Consider the following 22,669-nt stretch of genomic DNA (forward strand, 5'->3'; position numbering starts at 1 on the left):
GCAGGAGCAGTACCCCGTGTTGGGGAGGGCAGGCAAGGAGGTACACAGACATGGGCTGCAGGGATTCCTGTTAAACACTGTCAGTTCCTTCTTCCTTGCCCAAACCTGCTCCTTTTTTTCCTGGGAAATGAGCAGGGAGAGTCCAAAGCCAGTGAGGGAAGACAGGCAGAGATGTGGGAACACAAAGCAGTTATGTGCTTCTCAGGGTGGAAAGAGGCCCAGGTTATTAAGTAGCAGGCAATTTTAACATGAGTTATTAATACTAGTTGTTTGTACTGGGAAGTGGTGCCTAGGGGCTCCCATTGCACTAATCATGTAACAAAGCCGTGTTCCTAACACAAATAGCTTGTATTTCAGCCTGAAGAGAACAAGTCGTCTCTTTCCCATCACTCTCTCTTTGAAAAAGCAGCTTGAAGATTACACAGTCAAGCCCACAAAAGCTGGGAAAGGAAAAATATTGCACTGGGCTGCCCTAGAGTGCCATTGCTTACACCCAGCCAGCCCAGTAACTCCATCAGCACTGTAGGTCCACACTGCCTGCTCTTGCCCTGCTTCATCCCCAGCCAAGACAGGCCACAGATCTTAACATTATTGGTGATTTTTGGGTTGCCCATCTTCGGGTAGTAATGTCATGTCACCTGTTTAGGGTACTGGGGGACTGTGGGGATTTTCCTTCTCCCTTGCTGATTGATATCTCTGTTATATTTTTTTCAGGCTTTGCAAACTGCAATTCTCTCTTGGGTACATACCCTTCTGAAGTAAGAAACTAATTTAATGAATTTAATTAATTAATTTACAGCCTTGGCACTAAAGCACAGACTAAAGGTCAACAGCATCTGCTGATTTTGGGTGGTACAAACCACGACTGCCCTGCTATTTTTTGTTTTCCTCAGAACTTGGCATTATATTGAGCTTTACCACATGGCAACACAGGTCCTCCTGTCTCTGGCTGCAGATTTGAACATGCAGCTTTTCATCAGCCCAATCCCAGGTCAGGCTGGAGGACCAGGAATATGACCTGAAGCCCCAGCCCTTCACTGCTCAGCTCTGGAAATGCTATAACCTTGATGGCTGACCTCGCACTGCAGGGGTCAGCACACAGCAAATAACCAATGTGCTGAACAGGACAGGGGCCCCCTTGGCATCTCCTGCCTTCTTGACATTCATCCTGAAGTAGATCCAGCTGGTGGAGGAGATACAGCTGGAAGATGAGCATGCAGGGGTCAGTTAAAGGTAGAGGTAGTGGTGCAAGTTTCATGCACAGAGCAGAGAGAGGGGCTCTCAGCCCAAGTGTGTGGGCTCCCTTATGGCAGCAGGCATGCAATGCTGATGACACTGTTCAGCACGATGCTCTTGCACGTGTGCCTGTGTGCAGGACTTCACTGCATGTAAGAAGTGGGAGCTCTTCACCTCTCACTACCTGCAGGCAGCTGGTAAGGCTCAGAAATGCCTCGATCAGTTCTAAGCCCCTGACAGCCATCATCTGTCGTCAGCATGGATCCTGCTGCTGACTCCCCAGTCCCCACAGGCCTGCTCGTTTCTCTGCTAGTCCATCACATCTTTGTCTGAGACTTGTTCCATCCCTGCTGATGACCTTCTGTTGGTCCAAGTTGTGGGGAAGCCACTGTCACACACACCCATCCCCCAAAGTGAGCAAATGCTGAAGCACTGCCAATCTCTGGGAGAATTTTGGATTGCAGCATATAAGCTAAGGCATCATGGCTACCATCAACCTCCTTTTCAAACTGCAGGATCTCCTTCACCCCTACCATGTCACTCCCAGGGCTCTCCTGCCTCACTGGCTTCTCAGCTGGGCATGTTTTAGGCTTTAGCTCTCCATTCTCTACCCTTTCTTCCCCCTAACCTTAAGGCTTGTGCCAAATGACAAAAACTTAATAATGGTGAACAAGAAGACAACAAAACAGGACACACGCGCACACACACACACACCAAAAAAAAAAGGAAAAAAAAAGCAAGTAACAATGCAAATTTATCTCACACCACCTGGGAAATAAAACAGCCCAGAGTTCAGCACAGCTTGGCTTTGGCCTCTGTACTGCTCCTGCAGCAGAGTGAACCAGGTCAGTCTCTCTCCTCCCTTCAAACACTTCATCGGTGTGATGCTGTATTTTCATTTATTTTTCCACCCAGCACTCATCAGTCATCTTTCTTTAGCAAGGAGGTAAACACCCTGTTTTGTTTTCCCGTCTGTATTTAAACTGTGAATGGAGTGAAGCAACAGTCTGGGAAGCAGAATGAGGAAAGCAGCTCTGAGTGGAAGCGATACAAGCACTGATTGCAACCAGGCTTTTCAGATGTATGAAAAAATAACTCCCACCCCCAAGGAGATACTTCAGAAGCTGAAAGCTAAGAACTTAAGTACAAAGGCTTTTGTTTTTATTGACATTGTAAGAAACATTTTTTTCTTTGTTACAAAAAAGCTAAGTGGTTCTGAAAGCAGAAGTACAGTTCATATGTACACAGTGCTACAGACCCATCAGATCAACCTAAGGCTTGAGAAACATCAGATCATAACTGCAGGTTTATCAAATGAAGACCACTAAGGTCTGTTACAACTGAACACTATTCCTACCGTACATAAATGTATTTACACATTCTTTTTTTTTTTTCTTTTAAGGATTACAGGCTTTATAAAAAAAGTTTAAAAATTTAAAAAAAAAGCAACACTTTTTTATCTTACACATCTGCAGGACTGACAACAGTAACTGTTTCATAGGAGACATTCCACCAATCCAAGGACAATAACACGTGAATACCAGAGGTTTACAAGCTGTTTTGGACACTATTAACAGTGGTATGTGCTATTAGCTCAATGGCAAGTACAGCCTCATCAGGAAAATTTGGCAACACATCCTGGTCCCTCTCTTTCACAGGGTCAACGCAAAATAAGGCACATACGTTGTGGGAATATGAGCACTGCTGTCCAGGAAGAAAAGCCATGGTGGGACAGGCATGGGCGAGCTGACCAGCCATCCCACTGAGGGGGGAATCACTGACAGCAAGTCAGCAGTCAGCCAGGATGCACGTACCATTTGGGACCATTCCCCAAGGAGAAGTAACATCATCTGCCATGTGTGAATGCGTGGGACCATTGTACTCCCGCAGGGAAGCCCACTGAGTTTCCTACAAACACACCTTTCCTTCACCTGCATGTAGCTGACGGATAAACTCTTCACTGGCAACTTCCACTTCGTGGAAAGTAAAACTGTCTGGAGAAACACACATGCTTCAGGCAGGCTGAGTGTTACTGATGTGCCCAACTAAAACATATGGAAGACCCTCAAAGAGCCATTACAAGAAATGGTGACTTAGACCTATGCTGCAATGCTTTAAAAATAGAACATTCATGACATTTTTTGCATTTTCTTGTACTCTTGGGTGAGCAGTGGGCTTCCAACAGTTATGCAAAAATCAACTGATGTGCCACATACACAAAGCAACCCTGCAACTGGAAGAGTAGAGGGGTGCTAGTAAACTCATTCCACCAGTGTTGATGGATCTTTCTCCAGACTGACACATGTAGAGAAGGAGGTTGACAAGTGAAAGCTGGTGTCCAGTGTAACAGTGCCATGCTCAGAGAGACCAGTCTACCTTATCAAAACAGAACCAAAACCCAAGATAGCTGAGCTATGATGTATTGCTACCCTCACAGGTACCAAAATCAGGCTCTTTAGTATAAAACGGAAAAGCATGAGAAAACACTAAAAACTGAAAAGTGATACATGAACGTAAGTGGCACATACACTTAATGGTGAAAACAATAAATCCTTTGCACAAAGTCCCCAAGGACACAGTGGAGTCTCTGATTCTTCAACTTTGCCAAATCAAATGGGATGCCTTTCTTGAGCATGTGGTTTCTGCCAAGACACACTGTTGGCCCAAGACAAGGCTAAGTGAGTGATGAAGGTTTGTCAAATCCAGGAAGGCAAATTGGCTACTCAAACAGTCCCTTTTAGCCTGGAGCAATATGAATGGCTCCTTCTAAGCTCTGATGGATCACATCTGTTAATAGCTTCCCAGCATCAATTGCACCAGCAGATACAATTATGAACTGGAAAATTGAGTTAAAAAATAGTTGGGGATGTTTGGGGTTTTTTTAATGTATTGGTTCCATTACAATAAAAGACTTCTCTCCCAAGCCACCTACTCCCAGGCTGGTCGTAAGTCTCCCTGTTGAAATTGTTTATAAACATGTAATTGATAGCTTTAATAAACAGCCAGGATTGGTTACTGAGAGCTGTCTGGAACAGCCTTTCCTTATGCCTATAGTGCTGCTTCTCTGCAGGGTTGTGGGCTGTATCCCAGCACTGCAATGCACAGCACGGCTCTTGGAACATCCCTTCCCCTGGGGACCTGCCCAGTGGGATGCATCCCTTCTTGTCCCAGCAGCAGAGCAGGGACAATGGTTGTGTACAGGCAGCAGGTCTCTGCAGGCCCTTTGGGCAATGAGAGGGCAACAGAGAGCAGCTTCCTCCCACTGCCACAGCAATCCAGTCATTTGCCATGGTGAGCTGTGCCCAGCTGCCCATGCAGCCCAAGGACCACTGCAGGCAGTCTGTGATAGCTGGTCAGGGGCAGGGAAGCTGGGAGGGGAAGTGTCAAAGGGAAAAGTGCAGGATGAGTGAATATGTGTGCATGGGACAGGGTAAGAAAGAAATGCTGGCTAAACATTAAAAAAAAAAAAAACCACAAAAAACCCATAAAAAAAGCACAGGAACTAGATTGTGATAAAAGGAGTAGGATATTTACATTTGTCTTGGTTTCTGACATTCCAGCTTGCAGTGCAAATCTCTTGGTACACACTGTGATAAACTTAAATATGGCCCCTGCACCAGATTCCTATGATGTTTTCCTATGGATTTATACATTCATGCTCTGACTCTAACAGCTATTAACAGATCAATGTTATCTGACAGCTTCATTGAGATTAATTTCCTCCACATTTCCTCAAATGCCATGTCCTGAATCAGCTGGTATTTCACTTTTTCTTTTACAATTGAAAAAAATGCTATGGTTTTCTAGCCTATAGAAATCACCTTCTGATTTTTACTGGGCTAAAGTCTATCTGTATTTCAAAACTGACTACACTCCCTCATGTTGCTGTATGTCTACTGTAACATCAGCTCCTTACAGACATCAAATCCATGACTGTAAGTGCTAGCACAATCTACACCCCGTAGTAGGACTTCACTATTAGGATTTAACTGAGAAGTCTTCAGGGGCTGGAACTCCATGCAGCTTCTAGGAGTGGGTGAATTTAAACCGTGGTCTTGTGATTGTTCCCCACAGCAGCCTGGTCACTCAGGAGCACTATGTACTCATGGGTGCAGACATGGAGCCCAGCAGAGCCAAAAACAAGCCAGTGCTCACAGAGAAAATGCCGTTCACCTCTACCAGCGAGTAGCTTAATGATCACAGTACATTGGTTTAAATTTTTTGCCAGTATAACTGACCCTGGGCATTGACCCACTGGTTTGCTTGGAAATTAAATGCACATGGTGTCACCAAGAGAGAGAGAAAGAAGCTGGGTTGGTCTTTCTGAGCTTTGATTAGTTGCCAGACAACTCAGTTGGTTAGAGCATGGTGCGAATAGCATCAAAGTTGTGGGTTTGATCCTCATACAGGCCATTCACTGAAGAGCTGGACCTGATAATAATTCCAGATCAGAATAGTCTGTGATCTGTGAATACTTGCTGCTCCCCTTGTTTCTTGGCTATTTTTAATGGCAGTTTTAATTTAATTTTGTAAAGCCTGGACACAGTGCAAAAACATTTAAGATTATCAGATTGCTTGCAACTGCTTTGATTTATTTGGCTAGTCTGAGAACTGGGCCAGCCATTCATTTTCTACTTCTTTTACGTGACATGCCCATGATGTTTTTGAAGCTCTGTGTATCCATGGAGCTGTCTGGGCTAAAGGGGATGTACACACAGCTCTTCCAGCAAATAAGAACCAGCGGCTCAGCAAGTTACATCTCAACAATTTGCATTAAAAAAAAATACTTCTCCAGTATGAAATACTGTAATTTTGTTATTTCATTGTATGAAATACTTCATAAGACCCTGACTGTATTCCACAAATGTGGTATGCAATAAGAAGACTGCAGACTCCCCAAGTCACTATACACACCCAAAATTTTGCTATTTGTTCATTTAAAAAAGAAGGCTGAAAACCAGAATACCAAATACTGCAAAAGATGAGAGCTGGACTACTAACAGCTTTCTGGTCCTCTCCTTCCTCTGAAATAGGTCAAAAAAGACACAATCTCAGTATTGTTATCCAAGGCAGTGACAGCCATCTCTGTGTGTGTTTACAAAAACCTTCAGCTTTTGCTAGAGATCAAAGGGCTGATGGTTTTTACATTTCTTATTTGCCTGAACCTCCCAACCTTTTGTGCTCCATGTCCCTGAAACTTCAGCCCAGGGGTGTACCATGGCAGTGCATTTCTAAGCTGGTTTTCCACCTCAGTGTGATGTGTCCAGATGCGCATCCAGAGAGGATTTCATCACTGTATGCTCACTTCACATTGTGCCTGGTTATAGGTTCAAGAGAAAAAGTTGCAACACTTTTACAAGGTCTAGCTTCATTTGAGTAACAGAAAACTGTCGTTTCATCAGGCCTTTCTTTACAAAAAACCCCAAAACAAAACAAAAAAAAACCCCACAACATGCACTTCACACGTTTACACTGGTTTACAGGTAAAAAACAAAAGAAAAATAAAAGAAGCATACAGACATTTGAAAAGGGCGTGAGAGAGAGAGAAAAGAGAGAAAGGGAAGGAATGGGTGTAGCAATACTGATTCAAAACTGAAATGGAAGACAGTTTCTCCCTAGAACACTTTAGGGTTTTCAGAGTCCTTATTCCATAAAAGGAATATACTTGAAACACATCCCATTTAGGTGAGATGAGATTGCTAAAATACATACACAACTAAAAAATATGAGTCTTTTTTTTCCCATTTGTTATCTCCTAAGTGTTTTTTGTTTTTTATGTCTATTGCATAACAGCAAGAAACTTGCTTTCTTCTGCAAGTGAGGTCAACAAAGAGCTCATGTCCCCAATAGCCATGTTGGTTGTGCTTACAGGCATAGCTGGGAATGTAAGAGATGTTTGGGGAGTGGTGAGGCGTGAGGAATTGCGGGAGACATTTTGAATGATACTTGGGCTCAGGGCTCCCGAAATTAAACTGACATGGTCCCCATCATCTATGATAGCATCAAAATCTATCTGCACACCCTCTAGACTGTTGTTGTCAATGCTGTCAACTGTGCTTGACACTTGGTTAGTCCCTGGGGAAAGAAGCTCAGATGAGTTTTCCGTTGCAGTCCCCTGCAGCAGGCAGCTGGCTTCTGAACCAAAGAAAGAAGCTGTTTTCACCGCTTGGTGGCTAAAGCCCATGGTTTGGTCATATAACTGACCAGAGTAATTCTGCATGTTAGAGCAGAACTGCTGTGATTGACCTTGCATTTCCATCTTAATGGTGTTTACCCTGTACGTCTGGTTGCCATCACCTACGTGTCTTTGCTGTTGGGACAGGTTGTTTCTCAACACATTTTGCCGTCTGTTGCTGCTGTAATTAGAGCACGACTGGTAACTTTTGGCCACTGACAAACCTGAAGGCTGGCTACCAGTGGTGTGAGACACCAGTGGACAACTCTGTGGACCTTGATACAGGCTGCCTTGTGAGGTAGGACTAAGCTGCCCTAGCATCATTTGACCAGATTGATTGACTCCCTGGTAACGAATGCCATCTCCGACTGGCTGGCTTTGCAAATATTCCTGTTCCATCATATTCCTGTCCTGCATCCCATTTGCCATACTGGTGGTCTGATCGCTGGATGCCAGGGGATGGCTGAAATTTTGCTGGTTCCCATTCACTGGCATGTTGCTGATTCTGAGCTTCTGCCCTTGCACTGCCATGCCACAGGAATTGTCTGTCACCCCAGACATCATTGCTTGCCTGCCCACGTTTTCACTGTAAGGCTTGTTGGACTGCATGCTGAAAGAACTCCCAGCTCCGCTGCTAAGAGTCATATTTTGCTGTAAACTGTAGGAAGTGTTGTTCTCCATCAGGTTCTGATAGCCATTCTGCTGGGCCATGTTGCTTCTCTCCAGGTTCTGCTGCTGAACCATCATATTGTTGTGCAGTCTGAAGGCCCGAGCCTGCTGCACTACTGACCGCTGACCACATTTCAGCTTTGAAGGAGATAAGTCAGAACTCCCTGAGCTTACTTCATTCCACTGAATGGGCAAGTCACTCTTATTTGCCTCGGGACCTGCATGCTGACTGCTCTGTGGAGGGGCTTGGTCAAAGTTGCTGGAATTGTTGTTTCCTGAAACTGAGCTGTGATGCATTTTGTTGCTATCTAGGACATTGTTCAACAAATGGTCATACATGCCCTGGTTCTGGGAATTCAGATACTGGACCACGTCATCTGGCAGGAGATCCTCATCATTCAGACTGCTACCTGCTTCCATTGTAGCAGCCTCCAGGGCGACGTTCTCACTGATGCTTGGAGGACAGGGGGAGCTGAAGCCGCGGAAGACGCCACCCTCAGAACGGGTATAGTTCTGAAGAACAAGGTTGCGCTTTTCCATGGATGGAGGCAAAGCAGGAGTGCTAAAGCTATTAAGACTGTTGAAACGCTGGACTCTAGGGACAGAGAGGTTGTCGGAGGCCATTCTGACTGGATCACTGGCTCTCCTTGTCCCATTTCCTAAAGCTTCGTGAGACAGAAAATGCCTCCTGCTGTAACCATTTGCCCCACCATCACTACATCTTCGAGGGACGTTCACTGGAGGCAGTGGAGATACTCCAGACTCCCTGCAGTCACCCAAGAGTGCCATCCTTGTCTTGAGGCTCATCCTCTCCATGTTAGGCAGTGGAGTTGGTGGGGGTCCACCAGTAGCTGCTGCATATTTAGCTTTCAGCCTGTATTGCTGGGCTGGGGTGAGGCTGAGAAGACTTGGCAGGTCATCACACTGGCTCGCTTCACTGGAGCGCCGGGAGGCATCTGTTGAGATAGGGTCATAGGAGTCTGCAACACTCACGTTCTGCGGTCTTCCCTCTGCCTGGGAGGCATCGCTGGACCTCCGGCTGGAGAAGCAAGGTGAGATTCCAGAGGACCTGCGGCTGCTCAGGTAGGCTGAACTGATTGTGCTGGTATTGCTGTCCCTCCTGTTCAGCATGTTCAACACAGTGATGTCCGTACTTGAGAGTTCGTTCCTGTTTGGCAGAATAGTCATGGATCCTCCAACACTGCAGCTGCTGTTCGACTGGGTACCTGTAGGTAAAATTCACAGTTAAACAAAGAGGTATTATCCAGAAACTGGTGCAGAAAGCACACAGTAAAGAAGTGGAGTATAGAGGAAGAACATCATCACAGCCAATTATAGCAGGGCTCTTTCTTGCAAGAAGTAGGGATAAAAATTGTGTCCTTAGGTTAAAAGCTAATTCGAAGACTCAAGGGTAACATTTCAGTGTGAATCTCAGCAGAAAATTTATAGCCCGTAGCCACAAACTGTCATCAGCTGGTGCAGTACTCCAGCCTGCAGTGCAGCTATGCTGGCTGATGTGCCAGGAGGACACATTCGTAAGGGAGCTTTTTATAGGCAAAATATAATTGAACAGGCATTTGCATGGAATGGCAAAATATACAAATTGGAGGCTATTCAAGGTCATTTCTAATACTTCTTGAAATATTCTTGAAATAACTCCTAACAACTGCAAAACATCTTTGCTGGTTTCCTTGTTTTGTTTTGGTTTGGTTTTAAGTAAACAGGATATATTTCTTAATTTTACATAGTTTCTTTTGATTGAATGGGTCTCAGAAAACCTGGGCTGTCACTGCTGGGTGGAGCCCAGAAACCTACACGCATGCTGTAGGCAAAGTAGGGGCAGCAGCAACATCCATTTCAGTAATGAGCAGCTCTTTGGAGGAAAACAACTGGGGATCTTCAGAGTTCAACCTTGTCTTGCTCCCATTCATGGATATCTTCCCTCTGCAGCAGTAGCATCTGTACATATGATTTCTTCTATGTGTAGGAACAGGTTATTTAAAGGGAAGCCCACCATATCTCTACAAAGGCTGCCTTGCAAAGGCCTCAACAGAAAGACTTCCATACAGTAAACTCACAGGTATTTATTTCTTCTACCTTGTCTCAAAACAAGACAGAATTATGATGATCTTGGGTCAAAACCTTTAACTGCAGGGAAAATTTAAAATGTGATTCATGGCTCTCTCACTAGCTCCTGTTCTGTAAAACACAGGACTATCAGACTTCTCAGAGGGGGGATAGAAGAACTTGCAATGAAGGAATAAACAGAAAGTGATCAATTTATAAACCATTTCACAGCTGCTGAGTTTCCTAAGCTGTGCAACTCCTGCAAGAGTTGCAAGACTGAGCTAGCAAGCAACAAGATTAAGGACAAAAAGTGTTATTACTCCTCTTATGTGTATCTCACCATTTCCTATGAGAGGCGGCAAGGTTGGGGCTTTGGAAGGTGGAACGGGGTTCAGTCTTGGAAGCATTCCATTAACTTGTTTCAACCTTTCTAATTTCACTTGCTCCATCCATTTGGTCCCTGTCATGTTCCTCCTGGCCTGTAAGCCAAGTGCTGTGGTGGCTGTGGAAATGGTAGAGTCCATGATTGGGGTTTCATCAATGACACTGAGGTCTCCTACACTACCACCACCGGTCAGAGTAAGCTCGATCCCATTGTTGGAATAGTTGCTGATGGGGGACTGTTCGCTGCTGCATGTAGACTGACCACCAGGGCTTGGCTGAGATGTCTGTTGGAGGGAAGTCAGAGACAAAAGAGTATGAGGATTAAGCAAGCAATGTTAACCAGAACATTTGTGCTAAATGGAGCCAAAGACACAGGTATAGAAAAGTTCTGCCTTAAATGATAACAGTGATCGCTCTTAAGGAGGCTTTCTAGATATTGGCTTCAACTGCAGTGAAGGGCATTGTAAAACACAAGACTAAAATTGCCTTCACAAGACTAAAATTGCCTTCACATGTTGCTGATGGTATACAATATACCTCTATAAGACTTTTATCCGAGTTATTCCCAGAGTTACTTCTATCACTTTGAGCCATTTGTGAGCACGTACAGATGGACGCCCTACTTTGCTTATGTGCTGTTCCCAACCGAAGCTGCAGATCAGAAAAACCAAACCAGAATTCAGCCATGTTACAAGGTATTAGTTTACACTGCTAGGCTTGCAAGCAAACAAACAAACAAACAAGACTCCAACAACATTGGAATTTGGCTTTTTTTAATTAGACTTGTGGCTAAAGAATGTAAGCATTTTCCAGGCTTAAGGCTCATTGTTACGAGCAGTGGTTGGCTTGAAATATTGGCATGTAATAAAACAAGCACAAAACATCAGTGCAAAAAATACTGTATCATATTATCAGCATCCCGTGATCCTGGCAGGACTCAGGTCTAACTTCTACCTCCTCTTATACCTAACTTATACCACCTCTGCCCTGAATCAAGGTGATGATCTACTAAATCAAATCCTTTGTTTCATCAGAATTTAAAATTTTAAATGCAAGAACTAAGTAGACAATACAGACTGCTAATCGGCAGGGATATAAACATGCCACAATAACATTTTCTTTCTTAACAGGGAGTGTTCCCTGCTGCTCTCCCAGCAGAACTCTTGCTGTGGGGAAACACAGGCTAGCTTTATTTTTCAGACTTTTTGTAAAATTCTCTCAAAAGAATGGGAAAATGAACAAACTGAGAGACAAAACAGAGGACAACAGACAGAAGTCTCTGGACTTAATATCTCAGTGTAAGGTTCTATCAGTGTGATCACAAATCAGTGGGGCATGCAGTATTATTTTGCTCACAAGAACAGTTTCATGTAAGTATTTAACTTTAATGTTTCTGATGTGGTTTTGTTTTTTGGGGTTTTTTTCCTGCCACTCTGTGATCTTTATGTACATTTTAATGAAAAATGCTGTCTAGAATTTCTGAAGTGCCTGAGATGACTCTCACTTTAAACATCAATGAATGAAGACAGATTCATGGCACTGCTGTAGTTTCCTATGCCCCTAAGGAGTCCATTTGAGATTCAATAACTATTTTATTATTTCTAACTTGAATGTTGATACTTAGAATTTATGAGGCCATACTGAGCAAGTTCATTTCCAAATCCTGGCCATAGAAGATTTAGTGACAAGAATAGAAATAACAGTTATTATAGGGAAGAATGTTTGTGCTTCTAGACAATAGCTCCATGCCATATGGAAGAAGAGTAATAGTGTTCAGAAGCCTGTTCTTGTAGCACATGTGAAGATCACAGTGAGGTAGGGCACAGAAATAAGAACTGTATAATGCAAGACATATATTTCTAGATGTGGAATACAGAAAAAAAATGGATGTCTCATCTAAAGTGTAAAGCACAAAGACATTTCTGAAGATATTTCACCAATATAAGCCACATTTTTCACATGTCAAGTGTTGCAAAATGTTCACAACACATTGCAACTGGGAATGCGCTTGATGGATTGCACATTACTAAATAAAGGAAGGACTGAACAACAAGCAGAAGACCAAAATAAAAACATATATAATGTTGCAATAAGAAAAATAGCAGAAAAGTTAAAATGCCCTCACCTTATTACCCACTGTCCTTAGGAAGTTAGAATAAGACATTTAAAAGCATTAGACAGAAAAGACATTGGATTAGTTGAAAACCAGAAAATATACCTTAATTCATATATGCAATGAAAAGCAAGAAACACAGACTTATTTTTAAAAGATAATTTTCAGTGAGAAATATTTAATACTATATAAGCTATAGGCATTAGTACCCCTCTTCCACAAATTTTCCTGTTAAAACTACATTCAACATACCTCAATAATGCTACATGTTTACCTAGCAGAGCAAAAGAGATTTTGCTCCCTTGTAAACTAAGGCAGTTATCACCAAAGATGGCAGAGGACCTCCTTTAGACTTCAGCAGGAGTTTACTCTCAACCCTTCAAAGGTTTTGAATTGAGTATTAATACTGAGCAGTTTGAGCATAAGCCTTAGGCACAACATAGCAGTAACTCATATTTCAGTGAGTAATCACTTCGAATTGCAGCATGATTAACAGTATGAGCAGAATTTGGAGGGCTCATATTTGTAGTCCCCAAGGGCTGCATACAGATGAATCATAGACCCAGATGGGGAAGAGGATGGGGTGGCTGCCTTTGAATTAACCCTTAGAAGAGGGCAGATGTCACATGAAATTCAGGCAAATAAAACAACTTGTGTATTTAAGATAGCATCTCAAAAAACAGAATACAATCCTTTCAACAGTTTAATGCAATATGTTGAGGTAAACCAGAGAAAAGACCTGCAGACTGTCAATTCAACTTGATTTAGTTAAACTTGCACTAGGTTAACTTGAGTAAGTATCAGATAAACATAAGAGGTCACATCACAACAGAGATGTTATTAAAAGATGCCCATCTGCTGTTTAAGAAAGTCAATTCATCTTGCTTCAGTTTGATCCATGACCCAAAAGCCCCTAAAATCTGATTGCTTTCCCAGGTTCTCCAAAAATGATGATCATCAATATCATCATTTTAGTCATTTGGACTTGTGGTTTTGTTTGTTTTTTTTTTCTTATTCTGGCTTTCAGTCTGCAAGATTCAGATTCATCTTTCTTCTGGAAACAGAAAAGTGGAAAAAACTCTTCTTTTTTTTTTTTTTAATGAAAACTCTGATTTTCTCACACTATGCTTATTCCAGAAGATGGAGATTTTTAAGAGAAACAATTATTGTGGCAGTTGCCAGCACTGCACTTACTCTATATTGCACAGACTATTTGTAATCTTTTTATTTGCTACTTCTTAGGCTTTAAAAAACATTTTACAATGTAAACACAGAAGACCTCAAAAAACCAAACCTTGTGAACTAGTTTACAGACTTGAGCATTTCATGAAGGGATTATTAACTGCTTGCAGGAAGAACAGGACAAAGGGAGTGGCACGGTGTATTGCATACCATTGGTTTTTCTGACTTGACTGCTTTCACTTGGAGGCATTCTTCACGCTTTGAGGTAGTGTTGCTGAGGTCCTTCTGCTCACCAATTGCACCCTGAGTCTGATGGCCTGGTGACCGGGTCTGAGAGTGGCTGCCTGGGTCTCTTGGTGGCGGAGGCCTTGGGTGGATGTCTCCCCGCTGCTTCTTGGTGATGTGTGCCTCTGGGCCATGCACGGTCTTCACGTGCTTCCGGAGAGAGCTAGGGTCTGTGTAGCGCTTCGTGCAGCCTGGTATCTTGCACACATATGGTTTCTGACAAGACACAAAACCCACACATATCAGATTTTGTTCCACGTGGGACTCCTGAAGAACTCCTTGGAGCACACATGGGGTTACACGCTTTCACAGTGAATTTGTTACCTAATTTATGGTCTCTGCAAATGAATCATAGAATGGTTTGGGTTGGAAGGCACTTTAAAGATTATCTAATTATCCACTCCCCTCCCAATATGGGCAGGGAACCCTTGGTCAAAGCCACATTCAAACCTGGCCTTGAACACTTCCAGGCATGGGGCACCCTCAGCTTCTCTGGGAAACCTCTACCAGTGCATCACTACCGTCACAGTAACCAGTTTCTTCCTTATAACTAATCTAAATCGACCCTCTTCCAGTTTAAAGCCATCACCCCTTGTCCTATCAAATTGTGACTGCACCTAGTCAAAACCATTAGTTCCCCTTGGTTCAGAAGGTAGCAATTAGTGCTGCACAGTTGATTGAGGGCAGTCGCTCATGGGTACCAACTGGCACAGCTTTCACTTACCTTAGCAGAAAAGTCAACTCAGCTATGGCAATTTATGAAGACTGCTTTAATTCTCAGCGCTGTCCCTTGCCCTCAGCAGTTTGATAGCATTCCCAGTATCCTAGTAGGTACCTACTACTTGACACTGAGAGAAACAACCTCCTTCATAAGTTGCTGGGCCATTTGCTCAGGGAGAATTAAGTGAGGAGGTATTTTCTTTCTGGCTCCTTCAGATAACCAGTATGATGTCAAAGCATAAGATACAGTGCCATTAACATTTTCACATTGCAGCAATATATGCACTATTATTACTGCTACTAGCATAACTCATCATTCATTTTTTTAAAAACCACTTTCTTTATCTGTGGATTTCTATAGTTCACTAAGCAATGTAGAATAAAGTAAATTTACTGTCTAATAAATTAACAAAGCCTTTTTTTCTTGCATTATGAAGGGATTAGAGAGAAGAGCTGAGCACTTCCTAAGTCCTTTAATTGCCTCAGGAAGCAAAGTATTGTTCACTCACTTTCATTACTGAATTGTTTCCAAGAAACTACTATTTTAAAGGGTTTTTTTTATACTAGCCCTCAAGAAATAGAAAGAGACCCTCATGCAGAGCTTCTCAGAGGGATTCTCTCTCTGCTTACACATGGCACTGTGGAGCCTTTGACAAATATAGCTTCGTCATAGCTGTCTAAGGCCTGAGGCTGCTTCCACTGACATCAGAGGAAAAACCCTCCCATTTACTTGAATAGGAGCAAAAATTAGCAATTTAGAGATGATGTTGAGCTACTGAGGCAGGTTTTCTCAGGTTGCAATGGAAGTACAAGTCACTTAGCTCTCCTCTGCATGAGTAAGGCATATCGTCATCAAGATATGTCAGCTGCTTTTAAAGCTCTCTGTAGGTACCTACTTAAAACCAAAATGGCACAGCAAGCAAATGCTGAATTTGGTCTGTGCTTTTCAATGTACTCACATCACTCCACCAGTACATGTTTCCTTAGAAGATTAGCCTGTTTTGGTGTGAAGTAATGGTGAAGGAAATGTTTCATTTGCCCCTGTGGCTGCACCGATCAGAAATCATGTGCAGCATAAAATTTCTCTGGTTGACTGACTGTTAGACACAAAATTAACACGGGGCAGGTCACATTGCTAAGTGTGACAAGGTCTAACTCATCAACCAGGCAGCACACAGGTTGGTTCAGACAGTGAATGAAAAAAGAAAGTTCAGGCAGCTATTGGCAGGACTTGGTGAACTTCCTTCGGCCTTGGTGACCATTCACAAAATCGCTGCAGGGCTTCAGTGCCATTATTAGTTGGGCTGCTGAAAATACACACAGGCAGGGATGAGGAAACTCAGAGATGTGCAGTGTCTTTTCTTCCATTGTGACTAAAGAGATGCTGCACGGTGGGGACTGGAAGAAGATGAATGCTCCCTGGAGATATGCCTGTGTGCAGACCTGACAGACCTGACAGCCAGCTAGAGAAAGATACAAGCTGTGTGGAAATAGATGCAGCTGCTGTGGTATGTCCTGCCCTTCCAGTACTTCCAGGTTTAGGCTAGAGGTGAAGGAGTATAGGGACCTGTCAAGGAGGAGAGAGTGGACTCTGAGATATGAGACTGACATGATGTGACTCTCAGTGCAACTTGAAATGGGGCAATAAAACATGGACAATGCAAGAAGATGGTGTGCTTCCTGAAAAAGGAGGCAGCAGTAACAGGAAACACAGTAATAATGAGATGTTACACTGAGAGTTTGGAAACAGCTTTGACTGCCACATCTGGTTTCCTTGAGAAAGGTTCTATTTCCTCTGCTGCATCCCTAGTCCATGAGGTCTGTTCAGGATGGAAAGAAAGAGTGGAAGAGGCCAAAGAAGAAGGAAAAGGCATAACTCAGAACTTAAATGGCACCCCATTATTTCAAATGTGGACACTGTGGCTGCCTGCAGCACCCCAAAGTATGCTGGGGAAGCTGCATCCCAGCAGATGCTTGATGCCAACACAGACAAGGGGATGAGTCCAGACACTCAATGAGCCCTTACAGCTCCAGAGGGAAAAATGATCCCAGCTTTAGAGGGAAATCAGGATCTGTCCCTGGTTAATGCACATGTTTCCATTAGACTCCCTCATTCAAAACTCTCCTACATGTAATAAAATGCCAAGTCTGCAGGACATACTGTGCTGCTAAGAGGCATCCAGAACTTACATTCCTTTCAGGTTGCAGAGGGCTGCTCTGCCTGTCCTCTGTAATACATTGCTATGACCACACTCTGAGTCTGTTCAACAATGAATTATATTAATCTTTTGTTCTTACTTACCTCATTGGAATGAGTCCTGTTTTGGTGCTTGGCCCTGTCAGATGCATTGGAGAAAGCTTTGTTGCAGCCTTCATGTTCACACACATACGGTTTCTCTCCAGTGTGAGATCTCAAGTGCGTTTTCAAGTTTTCTAGTCTGGAGTAGGCCTTTGTACAACCTTCAAACTGCAGACAAGAAATAAATCTGGTTTAGTTTTTATCTTTGGACTTGCAGAAAACAGCAAAAGTGGACTTAAAAAAGTTTAGAAATTTTCCAAGCCTTCATAACCTTGTCCAACGTAGTTTTGATTTTAATTTTATCCAAGCATACTCCACCATAGCTCAAGTTCAAATGCTTTCAGCATTACGTAAATCTTCTCTTAAAAGAGAGCACAGTATTCATGCACTTTGACTAAGTCTGAAACACATTGCAAAGCCATCAGGAGGCTGATGGCCAGCAGTAATATCAAGCTCTGTAAGAGAAAGTGCCTTTATATAATTAAGCAAACTGAGCCATGTTTAATAATGGCTTTTGGGGCTTTTTTGTACTTTAAACTTGAGGAAGTGGGCCAAATCATCCAGGGAATCCCCTCTCCTAAAGCTTTTGTCATCTGGTTGTGCTGGATAACAAAGCAGACATGTCTCTTCTCCAAAAGAGTCTGACAGACGAGCTCAGGGAATGCAGCACTCGTCCTGCTCTGTTTGTTCTCTGCACAGCCCCAGCTTCCCTGTACAAACCTCGAGCTTAGGCCTCTTTACTTACAGTGCATTTGTGTGGCTTTTCCCCGGTGTGTCTCCTCATGTGGACCACCAGCATGTATTGGGCTTTGAAAGGTTTCTGCTCCCGGGAACAGTCCAGCCATCGGCACACAAACTCTTTCTTCTCACCATGTATGTGGTCATTGTTGATATGCTGTTCAAGTAGAATAGAGGTCACAGCTTAACAGAAATACAACATCAGCTGCAGCCTTATTGTAATTTCACACTGGAAGAGCACCAGAGATTCAGGTGTGATTCAGATCCTTGCAGTACAAAAAGAGTAAGATCATCTGCACTTCCAAGTGACCACAGGGTTCAAATGATACATCCTACTGGAAGTCCGCTAAGGCCATGTTTTTTTTCTACTGAGATCAACAGGCTTTGGATCAGGCCTCAGGGATACAAGCTGATAAATGGATCCTGGATAATCTCATGCATGGCTCCACTTGTGTGATTCACATTGGGTATTGCTTTTGAAGAGCAGGGAAGCGGTACTTAAGTGCTGCTCAACACAAACAAGGTTTACAAAATCAGGCCTTTAGAAACATATCCTCCAACCTGAAAAATCAACAGAACTGCTAAACCAAGTTTCCACCCCAAATTTTAACTCACTCCCTGTTACCCATATTTTCTTTCAATAAGTGTATTTGGTTCAGTACATGTACAGATCGTGGCAGCAGAAATAAACCCCTATACACTGTGCACATGAACTCTGAGTACAGAAGCATACATCAAGCCAGCTTTTGCCATTGCCAAGTCTGGTTTTGTCTGAATGTGTGTGAGAGTGACAGCTGCCCCAGCCCTGCGGACTCATAGGCATGTCTTTCTGTGGTCAGTGTCATCCACGTGACTGCATCCAGAAGCAGGACAGGGCTAGGCTGTGTACCTTGTACTCTTCCACAAAATTAGCTTGCTCTTTTTCTTTCACTAATATCTAGTTCAGAAAAGCATTTAAAAATGGACTGAATTCTTTCTGTGTTTGAGTGGAAACAGGCAAGTGAAGCAGAGCCAGCCTCAAAATTGGTTTGGTTTTTTTAAAGGTTTAACTGTTTCAATTTTTTTTCACAGCTTTAGAAAACAAAAGAAGAGAAAACTACACCCGGACTTTCAGAGTCTTTTCTCCACTAGGAGCTACCCGACTCATCCTCCCGACTCTTGGAGAAATCATTCCACACTGCCGTACTTCTGTCATTGTGCCACTAGATGGCTGCATTACTCAGCGAATGACATTCCCACTAAGGTACCACCAAAAAATCTTTCCAGTTTTTATTTGATCACAGCAAAGGGATGAAATCTCTATCTGTTCCATAATGGGCCCACAGTAAATGCTAGCCGTATAGAAACTCATTAGCTCATACTGGAACACAAAGAAGATAATCCAAGTCTTTTCTGAAGTCTTGAAATCAGACAGAAAGCCATATAAAATCACTTATGTTCAAAATTATGCACCACTGCCATGGAAAACAGACATCCATTGCCTATAAAAGAAGACAGATCTTTTTCTGAAACTTTATTGCCATTTCTTAAAAGTTGTTATGGGGCACAGGATGCATGAACAGAGCAGAGGTGCTGGGCTACATATGACTTGTAATCTGCAAGAGTTAATGTTCCTGGTGCAGATCTGTATTCATAGTACACACACCTGTGCCACAAGCATACACATGCCCTGTGCTGTGAAATGGCATTAAGAGAGTTCAACGAGGGTTATGTGTGCTATTTCTTGAAAGAGAAAGAAGTAAAGGGAAAAAAATCATTCAAGTAATTCATGGCCAAATCTCTCAATAAACATTACAGACTGTGTGTTATGTGGTTAAACCTACACAGCCACGAGGGGGATGAAACTTGAGTGTGTGACACAGGCTTTCCATTCGATACAAAAACCTCAAGCCTGGATCAATCACTTCACCACAGCACCTCCCTTTACCTCCTGCTGTGTGAACACTCAGGCACCGTGGAGACTTTTTCAGAGAAAATCTCCATAGGACAGTTTTTTCTCTTTGTCCCTGCAAATCAGCTTGCTCCCTGTACTCTAGACCTCTAACCTTTAGCAGCTTGAGAATCCTCTAAAACTGACCTTTCTCATGGGCCTAAAAGTCCTTTCCTCACTCCCTCCCCAGCCCAGGCTCACTGCAGCAGCTGACAAAGCTTGCTGAGAGTGGTGATGATCATTTGCCTCTCTCCATCACTAGCTTACCTGTCAAATATCTTATGATCATCCTCTGGTCTCTCACAACTGTGGCCCTCCATACGCATCTGCCCTGCTCTCTTACTCTATCAATCCTTTCCTAGACTCTTTGATCTTCCTACAATCAAACTCCTCTTTGTGCTGTTTTCCCTCATTGCTCTGATGCTGCAAGTGACCCCTGAGAGCTCACCTGCAAATCCATCTCATTCTCATTCAATCCCTCTGAGGATCCTCACCGAAATAAATGAGCCTATGATCTACTAATCTGAGTAATTTATTTGGCTCACAGGTGAGCTGCTTAATTGCTTTTTGCAGAGTGGTCATATTTTAGCAGACCTACAAACATGTCCAAATACTGAAAGGCTGGTCTGGAGGAAGACACTTAACTAGAAAATCAGCACCAGCAGTGCTCTCAGGTAAGGAGATTCACAGTGTTTGTCATCCAACACCCTCACTTGCTCAAGTTATTATGAGAAAACTCATCAGTCATCTGCTATGGACATATAGGTAGAACTACAAAAATGCAAACCATGAACTAAATCTACACTGGGATGTTTTACCATTATCATTTGGCAGAAAGAATGTGCAATTTTTGTGACATGTTTAAAGAGGAGGGAGGTCTCACTGTGCAAGCAACATAATTTAGAAAAGTTCAGAAGTTTGTGAACTCTGGCATTCACGTTCTTTGACTCAGATAATTACCTTTGGATTTTACACGGTGTTTTTGGCTCCCTAGTCTCTATTATGAGAGGAAATGAGCAGTTTTGAGCTTGTAAAACAAAGAACAGTCAGGAATAAGAGTATTATGCAAAGCAGAAGCTTTGGTAGAGTACAATAAGGAATTATAGGGTTTCAATTTATAATCTGTTTGTAACCTTATTACACCCATGAAATGTCACATTCCAGGGACTAGATCAGAAGGATTTTTTTTTCCTGGTGAAATTGAATTTTGATGCAGTTTCAGGGTGTGAAAAGGCTTTTCTTTTAATTTCGTGGGCCCAAACCTGCAAGTTTTACTTATGTCTGTAATCCTTATTACAGTAAATAGGCGCATGAAAGCCAATGATATTACTCCCTAGTGTCAGGTTTGCTAGCATAAGGCTCTGAAGCATCAGCTCTGTATTATTAAGAATTTCTGACCTGGAAAAAAAAAGCTCCCATTAAAAGCTGGAATTCTACAAGCTATCTCCCATTGCACACAGCTCCAAAAAGCTGCTGAAAAGGGGTCATTTGCAGAATACCAGTCACTTACATGCTACCTCATGCTTATTACCAAACCTCTGTTTGTCCTGGCTCATTTTCTATTCTTTAAAAAATGTTATTACCATCCAGTTCCAAAATACCCTAAAACAAACAGAGGGAGCTGGCCTAAATACTGATTTTGGTCTCAGAATGACCTGCCTTTGAAGGAGGAAGCTCTGAGATGGATTTCAATTCCAGAGTATAAAACCCCACCGCATTAATTGAAATCAAGGCTGAAGTTTGCCTGTCATCTCTACTGGGCAATCTCAAAAACCAGAGGTAACAGGAAATTCAATCCACAATATCCTGGAAGCATAAATGCTTACATGGTAAGAAATACTATTGAAAAGGGAACACCTTAAATCATGCATGTTCTCATATAATCCATACCAACTGTACCTGTTACTCTATATTGCACCAGATGAGGTGACAGTGGAGGTAGGATCTGCAATAACCTTAGTGTTCCATTTCCCGCCTCCAAGAGGGTTTTTAGAAGAAAGGAGAATCTGCACACATCCTAGCTGACTGCATGGTACCTGTTAGCTATTCAGTACATAAACAAAGGCCAAATGTGCTCTCACAGCACATCAAACAGCAGGAGGAAAAGCCTCTCCATACCAGTGCAAAAAATTTAGAAACACCCAAAAAAGAATGTCACTGCAACTGAGATTGCTTCTGAAAGCAAAGTTCTATTTGGTGGCAAGAGCAGAATTTTCTGCAAGAATCTCACATTTCTGTTTTCCAACCTAGACTTGCTACCCTAGAGTGTAGGAATAAATTGGGAAGAGACCATGCTGTATTGGTATGATGTGGTAAGTTAGTGGCCAAGTGAAAAGCATATCACCATTACCAAAATTAGGTTTAATTTCAGTTCTACAACAACGTCAAACTTTTATCTTCTTGCAGTTATCTCCCTGTATTTTAAAAATTAAAAAGGAGGTGCTAAATAACTTCTCACTAGATCTCACCACTGACATTAAGCGAGGCAGCAGCATTTAACCCATCTTCTAGCACAAATCTCCCCCTGTACTGTACTGCCACAAAAAGTCCCTCAAATCAGCAGAGCTGCTGCATTTGATGCATAGGGGACAAACAGCAAAAGGTAAACACATGGAACGGCTGCTAAACACAATGGAAAACACAGCTAAACACAGCTCATCCCGCAGCTGCACAAGAGAGCTGTGGAGCCCACAGAGGACATGTGGCAGGAGGCTGTGCCTGGCAGCACCAGACTGGAAAGCTCTGAAACTGGTTTGGAAGGGGATTAGCTGTCCCTGACCTGCAAGGCCTGCAGGGAACACTTTTACTTCTGTGTTTTGCAAAGGGAATGTAGATTTGTCCTTAAGCCCACAGACAGTTAGAAACAGGTTC

The 22,669-nt window shown here is 42.9% G+C and overlaps 1 protein-coding gene across 1 annotated transcript in view; it reads right to left on the reverse strand.

The window, feature by feature from the left end:
* Nucleotides 1-7,015: 7,015 nt before the first annotated feature.
* GLI3 (GLI family zinc finger 3) overlaps nt 7,016-22,669 on the reverse strand; it is a 201,593-nt gene continuing 185,939 nt past the window's right edge. Inside the window, exons 11-15 of the mRNA XM_041400044.1 lie at nt 17,876-18,025; nt 17,134-17,298; nt 14,037-14,327; nt 10,488-10,815; nt 7,016-9,306 (exon numbers count right to left, since the gene is read on the reverse strand). Coding sequence (XP_041255978.1) covers nt 7,016-9,306; nt 10,488-10,815; nt 14,037-14,327; nt 17,134-17,298; nt 17,876-18,025 — 3,225 coding nt within the window. The remainder of the gene's footprint in view (nt 9,307-10,487; nt 10,816-14,036; nt 14,328-17,133; nt 17,299-17,875; nt 18,026-22,669) is intronic.

This window comes from Onychostruthus taczanowskii, unplaced genomic scaffold (assembly GCF_017590055.1).
Source record: "Onychostruthus taczanowskii isolate IOZ18803 unplaced genomic scaffold, ASM1759005v1 scaffold170, whole genome shotgun sequence".
Taxonomy (NCBI): domain Eukaryota; kingdom Metazoa; phylum Chordata; class Aves; order Passeriformes; family Passeridae; genus Onychostruthus; species Onychostruthus taczanowskii.